Here is a 15,706-nt window from a genome sequence, read left to right as displayed (position 1 = left end):
ATTTTAGACAAAATCAAATATTCTTGTAATAGATCATTTGAAAACCACAGTGCTACCTCAAAGATACAGTTCTCGGCCAAGTCTCCGCGGCATATCAGCTGGTCTTACCCTAAGGTGTAAGTGCTGCCTGTGACTGAAACGCCACCCACTGCGATGGCTAATTGCTGCATAGATTGTCTTCACAATCTTGGCACAGGTAGAACTTTCACTGCTCTGCTGTCACACTGACGACGTATCATTCGACCCGTATCCGTATGTTACTTTCACACAATGCAGCCACAGTACGGTTGTTTTCTGCAATAATAGGAAAACTGCAATGCTTTTACGCAATTTTCAACAATTTTTGCTGTAATGTTCACCAAAAACTGCTCTATGGCCTAATGTGAATGCAGGCTTAGAACTTCTAATAATTGACATACTACAGCTCTGTTCTGGGTAATATGAAACAGCTGAAGAGAATTTTATGATTATGGACCAGACTAGTGCATGTAAATAGCAGGCAGCTCCATAGCGAGCAGGCACACAAAACCAACCAGTCATGTCTGCCATTTGCAGACATGACTGGTCCAATAAATTCTGTGGCCTTGTGAACTAAGGTTACATTCCGCGATCCTCTGTACAGTCCATGTGCTGTCCTTTTTTGAAGCGAACAAAACACTGACCCGTAGAGTTTAATTGCTCCATCCACAATTTTTGTTCTAAAAACTGATCGATGTGTCCGATCCGTGAGACTCAAATAATGTCCTATTCTCATCCGTCCTGCACATCAGACTCAGCCAATAAATTCTATGTTGATCCATTAAACACAGATGAAAAAGAGAAGACTTTTTTACTTTATTCACTGATTCATTGTTAACAGATAGGACAAAAATGGATGTAAAAAATGGATGTAAAACAGATGTAATACAGGTGACAAATGAGAGAATAACCGTAAGTTTTACACGGATGTAAAAATCGACAGAAATGTGTGAAAAGTGCCTAAAAGACGGGTAAAGACGAGCATATGTAAATATTTTCCGTTTGTTATGCAGAAGAATATGCAGACTTTTTTATCTGCATTGTCATTTGTATACCACACATATGTCCATTTTATTACATCCATATAACATCCAGATTGCATCTGTTATACACCAGGCCCGGCGACAGCACCCAGCGCACCCGGACAAGTGCCAGGGCCATGAGCAGGCAGGGGGGCCCACTCGCAGTCGGAGACACCGGCGCGCTAAGTGGGCCTGGTGCTAGCACCCATGAGTGGGCCCTCCCTGCTTGCTCAGTGCCCCGGTACATGCAATACTTACTTTTCTCCGTTCCTCCGCTGCAGCTTCTTCTGCATCTCCTGACTCTGTGACGTTCAGTTCAGAGGGCATGATAACATGACTAGTGTGCATCATCTGCCTGATCAGTCACAATGCAGAGAGCCGGAAGACGCCGCCGCTGAAGAGTCCCGGGAAGAGCAGCGGCCATCGCGGAAAGGTGAGTATTTCATTTTTTTATTGTTTGTAGCATTATATGGGGCTTATCAAATACTGGAGCATTATATGGAGCCCATCATATACTGGAGCGTTATAGGGGGCCCATTGTCACTGGATCATTATATGGGGACCATCATATACCAGAGCATTATATGGGGCCCAGGCCAGCATATACTGGAGTATTACGTGGGACCCATTATATACTGGAGCATTATATGGGGCCCATCATATACTGTATGGAGCATTATATGGGAACCATTATATATGGAGCAATATATGGGGTCCTTCATATACTGTATGCAGCATTATACGGGGCCCATTATGTATGGCGTAATATACGGGTTCCATTATATATGGAGCAATATATGGGGTCCATCATATACTATATGGAGCATTATATGGGAACCATTATATATGGAGCAATATATGGGGTCCTTCATATACTGTATGCAGCATTATACGGGGCCCATTATGTATGGAGTAATATACGGGTTCCATTATATATGGAGCAATATATGGGGTCCATCATATACTATATGGAGCATTATATGGGGACATTATGTATGGAGCAATATATGGGGCTCATTATTCTGTATGGAGTAATATATGGGGCTCATTATTCTCTATGGAGCAATATATGAGGTTCATTATACTGTATGGAGAATTATATGGGGCTCATTCTGTATGGAGCACTATATGAGCTCATTATACTGTATGGAGCATTATATGGGGCTTATTGTTCTGTATGGGACACTACACTATGTGGTTCCCTTAATATTGTATGGAGCAATGTATGGGGCTCATTATACTGTATGGAGAAATATATGCAGCTTATTATACTACATGGAGCAATATATGGGGAACATTATTCTATATGGAGCACTATGTTATTCTATTTAGAGCACTATGTGGTGCCCATATTACTGTATGGAGCATTATATGTGGCTCATTATTCTGTATGAAGCACTATGTGGTCACATAATACTGTATGGAGCAATATATGGGGTTCATAATTCTGTATGGAGCGCTATGTGGTGTCTATAATACTGTATGGAGCAATATATGGGGCTCATTATTCTCTACGGAGCACAATACGGTGCCCATAATACTGTATGGAGCAATATATGGGGCTCATTATTCTCTATAGAGCACTGTGTGTTTCCCATAATACTGTATGGAGGACTATACTGTCCAGTTTCTTTGGCATTGTACTATACCTACATTATTTATCTGTGTATTATGAATTGTGGTATGTGTTAAAGGGGCTCACTGAGACTCTTTCGCCCGGGGCCCACGGAAACCTGAAGCTGGTCCAACTTATACATTAACAATGTAAAATATAAAAATAGGACAAATATAATTTTCAATATTATAATTGCAAAGGATCCACAAAAACTGGATGCCATATAGAAGGTGTCCGTATGGCATCCTTTTATTAAAGCATTAAGTTTAATGGGCAAGGCTGATCTCAAAAAAGAATCAGACAAAGACATACTTTGATTTTTACACAAAATCTATCAGTCTGTGTTTTAAACTATTCATGTGAACTACACCATTGACTTTCATTAGTAAGTTTGCTGTTCGTATGTTTTCCATTTTGGAGTCGAACAGTACACAGATGTATAATATGTTTGCCTGAACTAGCCCCTAGGGGTAAGCTAAATGGAGTAGGTGTAAAGATACACAGACTGATACATATAAACCAGTGCAAGCAGTAGGGCATACAGGTGCATCTCACAAAATTAGAATATCATCAAAAAGTTAATTTATTTCAGTTCAATACAAAAAGAGAAACTCCTATATTATATAGAGTTATTACAAATAGAGTGATCTATTTCAAGTGTTTATTTCTGTTAATGTTGATGATTATGGCTTACAGCCACTGAAAACCCAAAAGGCATTATCTCAGTAAATTAGAATACTGTATAACCCCAGCTTGAAAAAAATGATTTTAAAATATGAGATGTTGGCCTTCTGCATTGTATGTTCAGTAAATGCACTCAATACTTGGTCGGGACTCCTTTTGCATCAATTACTGCATCAATACGGCGTGGCAAGGAGGCGATCAGCCTGTGGCACTACTGAGGTGTTATGGAAGCCCAGGTTGCTTTGATAGCAGCCTTCAGCTCATCTGCATTGTTGGGTCTGGTGTCTCTCATCTTCCTCTTGACAATATCCCTTAGATTCTCTATGGGGTTAAGGTCAGGTGAGTTTGCTGGCCAATCAAGCACAGTGATACTGTTGTTTTTAAACCAGGAATTCATACTTTTGGCAGTGTGGACAAGTGCCAAGTCCTGCTGGAGAATGAAATTTCCATCTCCAATAAGCTTATCGGCAGAGGGAAGCATGAAGTGCTCTTAAATTTCCTGGTAGACGGCTGCGCTGACTTTGCTCTTGATAAAATACAGTGGACCTACACCAGCAGATGACATGGCTCCGGAAACCATCTTTGATTCTGGATACTTCACACTAGACCTTGGAAATCAAGGTCCCAGAGTCTGGAGGAAAGGTGGAGAGACAGACAATATAAGCTGCTTAAGGTCTAATGTGAAGTTTCCAAAATCATTAGGCCAGCATTTTGGATTTTAAAATCATTTTTTCAAGCTTGTGTTATAAAGTATTCTAATTAACTGAAATAATGACGTTTTCATTGGCTGTAAGCCGTAATCATCAACATTAACAGGAATAAGCACTTGAAATAGATTAAATAGATCACTCTGTTTGTACTAACTCTATATAATATATGATTTTCACTTTTTGTTTTGAAGAACTGAAATAAATTAACTTTTTGATGATATTCTAATTTTGTGAGATGCATCTGTATGCCCAAAACAACTGTTGAGATTGTAACTGCTGATTGCACCTGTATGCACAAAACAACTGTTGAGATTGTAACTGCTGATTTTCTACTTTTCCTAACTTGAGAAATCGCAGACCCAATGCAATTGTTACCTATGGGCAATTTGTTTTATTCTAGAGTTATATGTGATACCCTTCACAACCTTCTCAAAGATGACTCCTACATTGTTGAATTATCATATCCAGCACCAATATTTGATACCATAATGAGGTGACCAAAATAACTATAGTTATTAAGAAATTACTTTCCTTATCTGCAAGGCATTATTTAAAGCATAATATAAAAAGGGGGCAGATAATATAGAAAATGTCATGTGGAACCTCATCCAAACCATACTGCATGATCCTTGATACACGTTTACTGAGTTAAATGTAGATTTCTATTTTCTAATAGCAATTCTCCAAACACTCAGCAATGTAATCTGTAGCTCTATGTTACTATAACCAGGCTTGGACTGGCCTGTAGGGGAACAGGGGGATCCCCCGGTGGGCCCTTGAGTAGATATGGGACCCAAACCCCACTGTATGAGCTGAACGTGGCATAATTCACTTGATTTACTCTATACAGAAAAAAACTGCATCTCATCATTCATTAATCACACTACCCAGTTTACAATTATATAGAAGCATAGGTAAATTTGTGAACGAGTGAAGCGTAATATTTGCATGCAGGTAAAAAGTGGCCCCCCCAAAGTCAATGTTACTGGTAGGCCCTTGGCACCCAGTCCGACATTGACTATAACTATACCTGGGATCTGGCTTAAATTCTTCTACAGACGCCATTATTCAGATGCTGCCCTCAGCGCTCGCTCTGCCACACACAGCTGTCCCAAACTCTGCTCTGGAAAGTGGACTTTGTCAAGTTCAAGTGTCTGTAAAACTTCAGTTTCATTGGTTGACCCATGACTTTCAGGTCATTGATCCAAATACTTAAATGTGCATTAGATGTCCGAAGTTTCCTCTTTGAAGCTCAGTAGGGGATAAAGCTGCCTCTGTAAACATTACTCCATAGATACTTTTAGATTTTCCTTTGCTTGTGCAGAGATCGCCTTCTTTTTTTCCTTAATTTATTCTTCATATCCTTCCTGCAACCATATTTTTTTAGCTTAGTTCTTAGCCCAAAACTTTCCAAAAACACCTAAAGGAGATCCATTAAAGGGAACTTGCAAGTTTTATTAGCTGTCCAGTTTGAGGGCAGCTTATGATAATGACAGACATTCCAATTTCAGAACTCTGTAACTTCTGTGTTAATGCGCAGTAGTTTTTCAGCACTTCCCATCTTTTTTTTGCCGCACATGACCAATACCACTAACATGGAGTTCTTGTGCATTCTATGGTTAGGAGTCTAATGGGCAGTCCTATTTAGTGATTGCCAGCCTCCCCTGTATGACTATGCATATAAAGTTAGCTGAAAGTTAGCTGTCAATCACTGATTAGGGCCAACCACTGGACTCCTAAAATTAGAAAAAATCTTATTTTAATTAGTAAAATACAAATTATTCTGAATTCTTTTACCACAATAGTGTATATCCAAGCAGTATGCTGGCTCAGTGGTTATTAGCAATGTAGCCTTGCAGAACTGAGGTCTAAGCTCAAATCCCACCACGGACAACATCTGCAATGAGGGTTCTCCTCGTGTTTGCGAGGGATTCCATCTCTCAGACGCAAGAACAATTCAAGCCCTGCTGGGTCAGCAAAACCAAAGGAAAAACAATGTGTGTATATACCGTACTGAAAATAAATAAGTAAAAAAGCAAGTGCATTAAATAACATAGGGTACTTGGTAAACACTATTTTGATCAAAAAAGTATAAAGCTGTCCCACCACGGCAAGGTGTACCCATTTGAGACAGTAACTACACTAACGGTTAAAACCTACCTAGTATGAATAGTGGCAGAGTCTCTGGGTCCCAAACGGACACCCAGCTTCAGAGGGACTATAAGTGAACTACACAGATCAGTAGAAAGGAGGCCACACCCTATTTGTACTGAATACAAAAATACTGAAGAAAAACAAAAAAAACTGAACTGGAGTAGACTTGAATGACATGCATGATGTAAAAGCATGTTCACACTGGCCATAAAAGGCAGCAAAACCAAAGGGTTTTGCTGCCTTTTATGGCGAGTGTGAACATGCTTTTACATCATGCATGTCATTCAAGTCTACTCCAGTTCAGTTTTTTGGGTTTTTCTTGCTGGGTCAGGGTGACATCAGCAGCGTAGTCAGGTCATGTGATCACGCTGCTGACGTCACTTGCCGGTGGGGCAGAGGCACAAACGGTGGCAAGTGTTCCAGTGCTGAAGACACTGAAGATTTATTGTAATGGGGGTGGGAGGAGAAGAAATAGGATTTAAAGACAGAGTTTGAGGTGACAGAAGACATAAGATTTGAGGACACAGTTTGATGGGAGGAAAGAAATAAGATTTGAGGACACAGTATAGGGTATAAGGAAGGGATGGATGTGGACACCATATGGGGAGGGGGAGGTGGAAGAAATAGGATTTGAGGACACAGCTTGGGTGGAGAGAAGAGATAAGATTTGAGAACACAGTTTGAGTAACAAGGAAGGGATAGGTGTGCACACAATATGGGGAGGAAGAAGGGAGAGAGATTTGAGGACACAGAATGAGAAGCAAAGGAGGAGATTGGGGCATATATATATAGGGTTCAAGGGTGATAGCTGCAGACACTGTATGCAGAGTGAGGGTGATGGGATGGGTTCAGACATAGTATTTTATGAGTCAGTGGGATGTGTAAGAATGCAGAATGGAGAGCAGAGGGTAAATATATTAGGAGACAGTATGGTTAGTACAGTATGGTTAATGGGGATGTTATGAGAGGTGACAGTATGAGGAGGAAGTGGGAAATGTGTGAGGAGACTTGAGAGAAATAGTGTGAAGAGACAGTATGGGAGGAGAAAAGTGTGACTGGGCACAGAATAGAGACTGAGTAGTGTGGGGGGGTAGCATGGAGTAAGGGCACAGCCAGGAGGGGACAGTAAGCAAAGGAGGAGGAGTGTGATAAGGGGGCACAATATAGAGACTGGGCCTATAGGGTGGACCCTGTGTGAAAGGAAAGTGTGAGGAGGGACCCCTGTATGGAAAGAAGAGAGCATTGTGGAGGACACGTACCACAAGAGGGACAGTGTGTGGGTCATATTTTCTGCAGGGAGTATGATGAGGGGCAATTATTTATTCAGAGGCACAGCATTGGGCAGATATTTTTATACAGAGGCATTATAATGACACAGCTATTTTTAAGGGCATCGTGTGGGGATGTGCTGCACAAGATCGGAGAAGATGAAAGTCTGCAGAGACAAGCTCTGGCTGTGAAAATTTATCATGGTGTCTGGACAAGATGATGAAACGAAAGAGAATGAGTCCAATCAGATACAATGTCACCAATATGGACCCTGGATGTAAAATTTGTAGTAATACTAACTAATTCTCATATTTTTATTTATGTTAGGTGCATTGAATAGGTTGTTCAAGTTTGTGATAAGTCTGCAGTCATTCTATGTGACTGCAGACTTCTGAATTCCAACAGTGCGCTCTGCAGGCTGTCAGGATTCTCTGGTGCAGGTGATTTGCATACATGTGGTTACATGCCGACTAGACATGCATGGCCTCATTCAATCACTCAAGGAAAATTAATTGAGCTAGGTAGGACACTTCTAAAAGAACTTCAAAAAACCCTTATGCGTCAGGCAGCAGGCCTGGGGGATTTCACTATTCATGATACATGTAAGTACCCAGTGTTTACCTATTGCCATTGGATATGGTAACTATGCACTATTTGCACTTTACCTGACATTTTAATATGTATGTGCCTATGCAATGCACCTTTGTGGATTAATTGAATTCCCTTGTATAGGATCATATGGTAATTACCACATGGTGTTTCCTTGACAATATAGGATATATAATGAGCAGCTTATTGGAGTTTTGTGGCTGGTTAAATATTTATTAATTCAATGGTACTTCTGTGTGTATAATTGTATAATTCTTCCCCCTTATCAATGTGCCTGCTTAGTGAGTGTTGCTCTGTTTTATTTTATGATGTATTTGTTTGAGTAATAAATTATATTTATTCTATCCTAACATACTCTTTTGGACCTCTTTGCCTGAATAGGCGCGTAAGGGATTTTTGAAGTTCATGTAGTATTGAGTTATTGGATTTGTTATCAATTTCCATAGGTTATAGGAATTTCATTGGTGTCAGACACTTCTAGCCAGAATGTGTCCAAAAGTATACAAATCGTATACTTGTGTTCACATGGACGTCCACTCTCGCCACCGGCACTGGAGAATCCTAAAAGTGTGCAGTGCATGCACTGTTAGAATTCAAAAGCGTGCAGTCTTATAGAGTGACTGCAGACTTTCATCTCAAACCTGGACACACCCTTTAATTATAAAATGAAGTCCTGTAGCATGCCTGTCATAACAGCGTGTAATATCCTCACTTTCAGGATTCAGCTCTGCAGCACTTCAGTCATCACATGGACACTTCACTCACATGCGATTTTCATACTTACGGTAATGTGGCAACTAGATTTTCTTCCTACTTTTCTCAATTTTCACTGAACATTGAGAGAATTAGTGAGAGCAGCTAGTCGGCACATGACTAAATGTGCAAATCGCATATGTGCTTGGGGGGGGCGCCAAACTGAATTCTTGCTCCGGGTGCCGGAAAACTTAGATACATCTCTAAGATAGGCTATACAATATTATTACTCTGGAAGATATGTTACTATAGTACAGAGTTAAAGTGTAAAGTACATTATCAATGTTCCCCTGCAAAAAATTATCCTGCTGGTCATTGGCCTAACCTTGTAACCTTAACTGCATAGCTTAGAATTAGTTTTGTTTGCTACCAAACAGTAATCTGACCACAAAAATGTCAAGGTTCTCTCAGAGGCAAAAGTTCATCCAAATTGAAGATGCAAGGTGGTAACATACAGACAGATCCGGAACACAGCCATTTTTGTGTTTTGACATTTATACTCATAGATTACCACTGTTCTTGGTGATGAATTGCAAGAAGATTAACTAAAAAGTCTCAGTTTTCTGAGTGTTATAAGCATAAAGAAAACCTGGAAGAAATTCTTCTGAAAAACTTCTGAAATTAGATGACTCCTTGTTCTTATTAATATTTTCTACAGAAAGAGATTTTAGAATGGAAAGTGTCGCAAAAATCTTTGTAAAAAAATTTAAAAATTGTGTTATTAAAAATAAATGTTATTTTTATTCAGAATACTTGAAATGTTGATCTATGTTTAAGAATTAAGTAGCTGTTCTTGTTTTAAACTGATCTGAGTATCAGAAAAAGCACTGTAGAAAGTAAAAAAGTAGAAGAGTATTCAACTTAAATTTTAACGATTCATACACTCAAAACACACTGTATATATGTCTATGTCTATATTGATCTTTGGAATTCTACAGTAAGGCTCTGTTAACACCTGTGATTCAGCTTCTCTGCTTGATTCTAGAAACTAAAAAACCAGATCCAGTGTATAAGTGTCACAATCCATGTTTGGATCTGTGGCAGATCTGGGCTCACATATAACCTTTTTTTCCTTCAAGCCTCTGGCTTAATGTTAGTTTTTGCCCCCCGGTGGCCGCAGATATTATTACAACCTTAGTGGCTGCTAATGGGCCTTGCCCCCGGTGGCCGCTGGGGTTATTACAACCTAGTTGCTGCTAATGGGTTTTGTCTCCGGTGACCGCTGGGGTTACTACATGTTAAATTAGCTAGCAGGTGTTAACCCTCCCCTCCTTCCTATAAAAGGGTGTCAGGTGCTCTGGATCACTGTTGGTGATACTGGTCATTTCCTAACCAACCTTGGAGGAGAGAGGAGCTATTTGGAACAGTGCTTTGCAGCTCATCCAGAGCTTTGGTGTTTCAGCTGTTCAGTTGGAAGCTGCATCCGGGTGCCATACTCTGTTGCCTCAGGATCATTGGCAACAGAGAAAGCTAAGTTGTTTGTTTTCCCTGTTTGTTGTTTTCCCTAATGTTATATTAGTACAGTGGTGGGACCAGTGTCCGCACTAGTCAGTTCCCTAGTAAGGGATAGGTGCAGGGCTAGTGAGGGATTCAGGTATCCTGGTCGGCGACAGGCGAAGAGCCTGTATAGGGAACATTAGGAGTGTTCAGGGACACAGCCTCATGAGAGTGCAGAAGGTGTCCACGTCCCCGTTCCCTATTGTAGGGCCCACCATTGTAACTGTGTCCCCGGTGTTCCCTTGTTTGTCTTGTTGTTTCAGTTACCGACCAGCTGGTTGCATCACACAGGGCAAGTCACTACGTGACAATAAGAGGATGGATCCTGAACATAACAGATGAAAACTATAATGGGTGCCATCTGGTTCTATTACAGGGTCTATTATTTTGCTAAACAAAAATTGGTGCAGCATGCTGTTAGGAAGATTCAGTTTAGCAGAATAGCTCAAAAGTCCTTTATTTTACCATGGTACACATGAAAGTCATGCAGGCTTGGACTGGCTCACTGGAGATCAGGAGAATCCTCCGGTGGGCCCTGTGCTAGAGTGGGACACCACCCTCTTATATGAGCAGTAATTGATACAATACACTTGAATCACTATGTACAGACAAAGGCAGCATCTTTTTCATGTAACAATCTATCAAGTTCATTATTATATAAATTTGTGATTGAGGATAATGTCACATTTGCATGTAGGTGAAAAGTGGGGCCCTGGAGTTGGTTACTGGTGGGCCCTTGGCACCCTAGTCCGACACTGATGTCATGTCTTTTTTTCCTAAAGGCTTCATGACATAAAAATATTCAATGAGGATCAGGCAAAGACAAAATATGTGATTGACCTCTTACGATCAGGATAAGGCAAATCGACATTTGGTAAGTGTCCGAACCCAGTGAGAGAAAAAAAGTTAAATACATTTAAATTAAGTTTAAATTAAAAATCCAATTCTAAAAATAAGTTTACCACAAAAATGTAAAAATATGTTATAATTATGCACAGAATAAAATTAAAATACTTTTATACATCAGTCAGTATAAAAAAAAAATACATATATATATATATATATATACACAGTTGTGGCCAAAAGTATTGACACCCCTGCAATTCTGTCAGATAATACTCAGTTTCTTCCTGAAAATGATTGCAAACACAAATTCTTTGGTATTATTATCTTCATTTAATTTGTCTTAAATGAAAAAACACAAAAAGAATTGTCCTAAAGCCAAATTGTCCTAAAGCCAACGCAAGATTGTGCGGATGTTGGATAAAGAACCTCGACTAACATCCAAACAAGTTCAAGCTGCCCTGCAGTCCGAGGGTACAACAGTGTCAACCCGTACTATCCGTCGGCGTCTGAATGAAAAGGGACTGTATGGTAGGAGACCCAGGAAGACCCCACTTCTTACCCCGAGACATAAAAAAGCCAGGCTGGAGTTTGCCAAAACTTACCTGAAAAAGCCTAAAATGTTTTGGAAGAATGTTCTCTGGTCAGATGAGACAAAAGTAGAGCTTTTTGGGCAAAGGCATCAACATAAAGTTTACAGGAGAAAAAAAGAGGCATTCAAAGAAAAAAACACGGTCCCTACAGTCAAACATGGCGGAGGTTCCCTGATGTTTTGGAGTTGCTTTACTGCCTCTGGCACTGGACTGCTTGACCGTGTGCATGGTATTATGAAGTCTGAAGACTACCAACAAATTTTGCAGCATAATGTAGGGCCCAGTGTGAGAAAGCTGGGTCTCCCTCAGTGGTCATGGGTCTTCCAGCAGGACAATGACCCAAAACACACTTAAAAAAGCACTAGAAAATGGTTTGAGAGAAAACACTGGAGACTTCTAAGGTGGCCAGCAATGAGTCCAGACCTGAATCCCATAGAACACCTGTGGAGAGATCTAAAAATGGCAGTTTGGAGTAGGCACCCTTCTAATATCAGGGACCTGGAGCAGTTTGCCAAAGAAGAATGGTCTAAAATTCCAGCAGAACATTGTAAGAAACTCATTGATGGTTACCGGAAGCGGTTGGTCGCAGTTATTTTGGCTAAAGGTTGTGCAACCAAGTATTAGGCTGAGGGTGCCAATACTTTTGTCTGGCCCATTTTTGGAGTTTTGTGTGAAATGATCAATGTTTTGCTTTTTGCTTCATTCTCTTTTGTGTTTTTTCATTTAAGACAAATTAAATGAAGAAAATAATACCAAAGAATTTGTGTTTGCAATCATTTTCAGGAAGAAACTGAGTATTATCTGACAAAATTGCAGGGGTGTCAATACATTTGGCCACAACTGTATATTGTGGTAGATCAGCTCACTCGGCTGCACACGGAGGTAGACAAAAGGAACACTGCGACGCCCATAGGACCGGACCGCATCGGACCCTCCCCGGGTGAGTATAATAAAATGTATTTTTCTTATCTTTCAGGTTGGACCGGGGGCTTATCTACAGCATTATAGAAATAAATAACCCCTGAAAGGCAGTGGCTGCATCTTATAGCGGCAAAAAGAAGTGACAGGTTCCCTTTAAGTTTTTTTTTTAAGTAGCAAAATCCAGCATCTTAAAATTGTATAGAATTTAATGGAAAAAGTCAATTAAAAATTGTATTGCATTTGCATGCAGAGCAACGCATTTCAAACGTATACAACGTTCTTAGAGTTGTAATACATATTTTTCATATTACAAGTGGTCTGTTGGATTCCGCATTTCTACACACCTAGAGCCTGGATGAGTTGATTAAACCAACTTCTTTGCTTGTTTTTTTGGAGCGGATCAAAAATTCTGTGTGCACATACACTTAGACTGGTGTAGGATACGCTGAGCAAAGTAAATCTCTCCCTCCGTATCAAGATGTACAGAGACTATGTTCCTTTAAAGTCTGCTGTGTGTTATGATTGAGTCACCGTAGGAGGCAAAAACAGAAATGCTAGCTAAGTCCAGAAAACCAGAGAGGTTGGCAGCTACCGGATTGCAGACCCCTGAACCTATCAACACAACTAGCAGTAGCCGCGGGGGGTTCCTACGATGCCCTAGACCCCTCGATCACAGCCGGAGGACTAAATAGCCTAAAGACAGAAAGGGAAATCTAAACTGCCCCAGAGCAGACCCCAAAGCAAAAAGCAGCCCCCCACATATAATGACGGTGAAGCAAGAAGAAAGAACACAACACAGACAGAAAGATAGACTGAGCAAAGACGGGGTCCAAGCTAACTAGATAGGAAAGGACAGGAAGGCTGCTGTCTGCAATCCGTGAAAAACCCTATGAAAATAAGAGCCAACAGACTGACAGTGAAAAAGGCCCTGAAGACGCTAGGCTTCAAAAAGACTATGTCTGTACTCAGGAATATTCTGAAGACAGAGCAACAGGCAAAAGGAGATTCAGCTCACCCCAGCAGGGAATGGCAGAATCCAGAAAAGCAAGGCAAACAAAAACAAAACACAAATGCTAAAAGGCAAAGCAGAAAACTTAGCTTTAGAGGAGCAGGAATCAGACTGGTCTCCTAGAAGTCCACAGAGAAATCACCCGCAGGGCAGAAGGGCGTCGGCAGCCTTATATCCAGTTAGTGACTCCACTCAGCCAGTCATCATCATTAGGCTCAGGTGCCTGATAATCAGGCTCATTACCTTCCTTTACCAGAATAGGGAGTTCACCAGACCTCAGTGACGAAGGGGAAAATGAACTCACAACAGCTGTGTCTGATTCTGTATAATTTTATAGGCAACACATTTTAGAGATATTGTAAGATGGACCCCCTAAAGCAACCTGAGACATACTTTATGAAATCAGCCATATGGACTAGGCTTACTAATATGGGGATATAATGTTCCAGCTCCCAGTTTTATGTCTGTCAAAGACTCAAGAACACATGGCACTGAAAAAAAACAGTCAGAACTCTACAGAAATTTATCACCAATCCTGTGACTGCCATAATGTTAGGAATGACTTTTTAAGTGATGCCTGTCATAGAAAATATTAATATCCCTAAAGTCACTAGTGAGGTGGCATTCACCCCCTCCCTCCTCCTCTCTCACACAGAATTGCAGTAGGAAAAAGAGCTTACATTCTAAGTCTCCTAGGAATAGAATTGCACAATGGAATAACGGGTAAGAATATGCATATTTTCTCATAACTGTGACCCCAGCCTATAATCTTGACACCAGCCTTTCATGTTTACTATCTATGGAAAGGTAAAATCCCGATAAAAAAATATTGTGAAGATCTCAAACTTTTGCGATTGTCTGGAGTGAAGATATTGTTAATGTAGGGAATTTCATAAAATCCTGAAGGGCTGAGAACATCCCACAACCCAGCCCACATGAGGTCAGCAAGAGGGGTGTGTGTGGGTGTAACTTAGGTAATTAAGGCTAAATATGATCTGTGATCATGTAGAGAGATACATATCAGTGTATGCATGGTCCCGTCACTGTTTATTTTTGATCGAAGTGCTCTCCTTCACTAAGTCGAATGATCTCTGTGATAAATGTAGTAAGTGTAGTAAGTGTCTTTGTTATTCCTGTTTATTTTATGTAATTGTGTATGCTGTATTGTTTTTTCTCCTTTGTAACATCTTTGTATATTTTTATAAACACTGCCTATCATTCTGGATTAAATATAATATTTAATATTGTTCCTTTTGTTCTGTAAACCGCACCCGAAAGCCATATGCTATCTGTCAGGCACCCAGTCAGCCTGTTTAAACAACTGGTGGTGGCAGAGAGCAGATCTTGGGTTACCATGGAGTTAGCAGTGACTGTACCTGGAGTATATACATATATTCCAGGAGATGCAATTGAGGTCTGTATACCATACACTCACTGTTAGTTTCTCAATAAACGACCTGTAAGTGGAAACAGCCTGTGGCCTCCTCCATTAATCATCAGCCAATTTTCCAAACTATAGGGGCAGCAGAGAGCTGTTCATGACAAAAAGATGCAGCTGAAACCAGAAGTTTACATACACTAACTATAAAAGAAGACACATATGCATGTTTCTCTCAATATCTGACATGAAATCAGAATAAACCTTTCCCATTTTAGGTCAATTAGGATTACCATAATTATTACCAGAATCATGAGAGAGAGAGAATGTGCTAAGGCATTTTTATTATTTACTGCACGCCAAGCGCCAAGAGGATAGCAGAAGTGGAGCTTTGCCTGCAATGCGATCATCTGAGAGGTAAGTTTAACATTTTTTTTAATAACGTGAATTAAATGAGCGTGGGAAGGTGGGAGAAAATGCTGATGAATAAAGACTGGGGGATGGGGTAAAATGAATCATAATGAATTGAGATTGGAGGATAGGGTACAGTGAATGATTTGAGACTGGGGTAGGGACAGCAAATAATGATTAATGGAGACTGGGGGTGAGGTACAGCAAATGGTGATGAATT

At 40.3% G+C, this 15,706-nt stretch overlaps 1 protein-coding gene across 3 annotated transcripts in view; it reads right to left on the bottom strand.

Moving 5' to 3' along the window:
- SLC51A (solute carrier family 51 member A) overlaps positions 1–15,706 on the bottom strand; it is a 102,120-nt gene that overhangs the window by 50,305 nt on the left and 36,109 nt on the right. The window contains exon 1 of one of the 3 annotated variants that reach the window (XM_073589369.1): positions 5,080–6,130. The exons of the other annotated variants lie outside the window; for them this stretch is intronic. Within the exon in view, the coding sequence (XP_073445470.1) occupies positions 5,080–5,114 (35 nt within the window). The 5' untranslated portion in view covers positions 5,115–6,130. Of the gene's footprint in view, positions 1–5,079; positions 6,131–15,706 lie in introns of those variants that run through there. 3 annotated transcript variants of the gene reach the window in all.

The sequence above is a fragment of the Dendrobates tinctorius genome, unplaced genomic scaffold, assembly GCF_039654945.1.
Source record: "Dendrobates tinctorius isolate UK_male_01 unplaced genomic scaffold, ASM3965494v1 ptg000107l, whole genome shotgun sequence".
NCBI classification, from domain to species: Eukaryota; Metazoa; Chordata; class Amphibia; order Anura; family Dendrobatidae; genus Dendrobates; species Dendrobates tinctorius.
The sequence above is the reverse complement of the archived record's forward strand: the minus strand, read 5'-3'. Positions and strand labels throughout refer to the sequence as shown.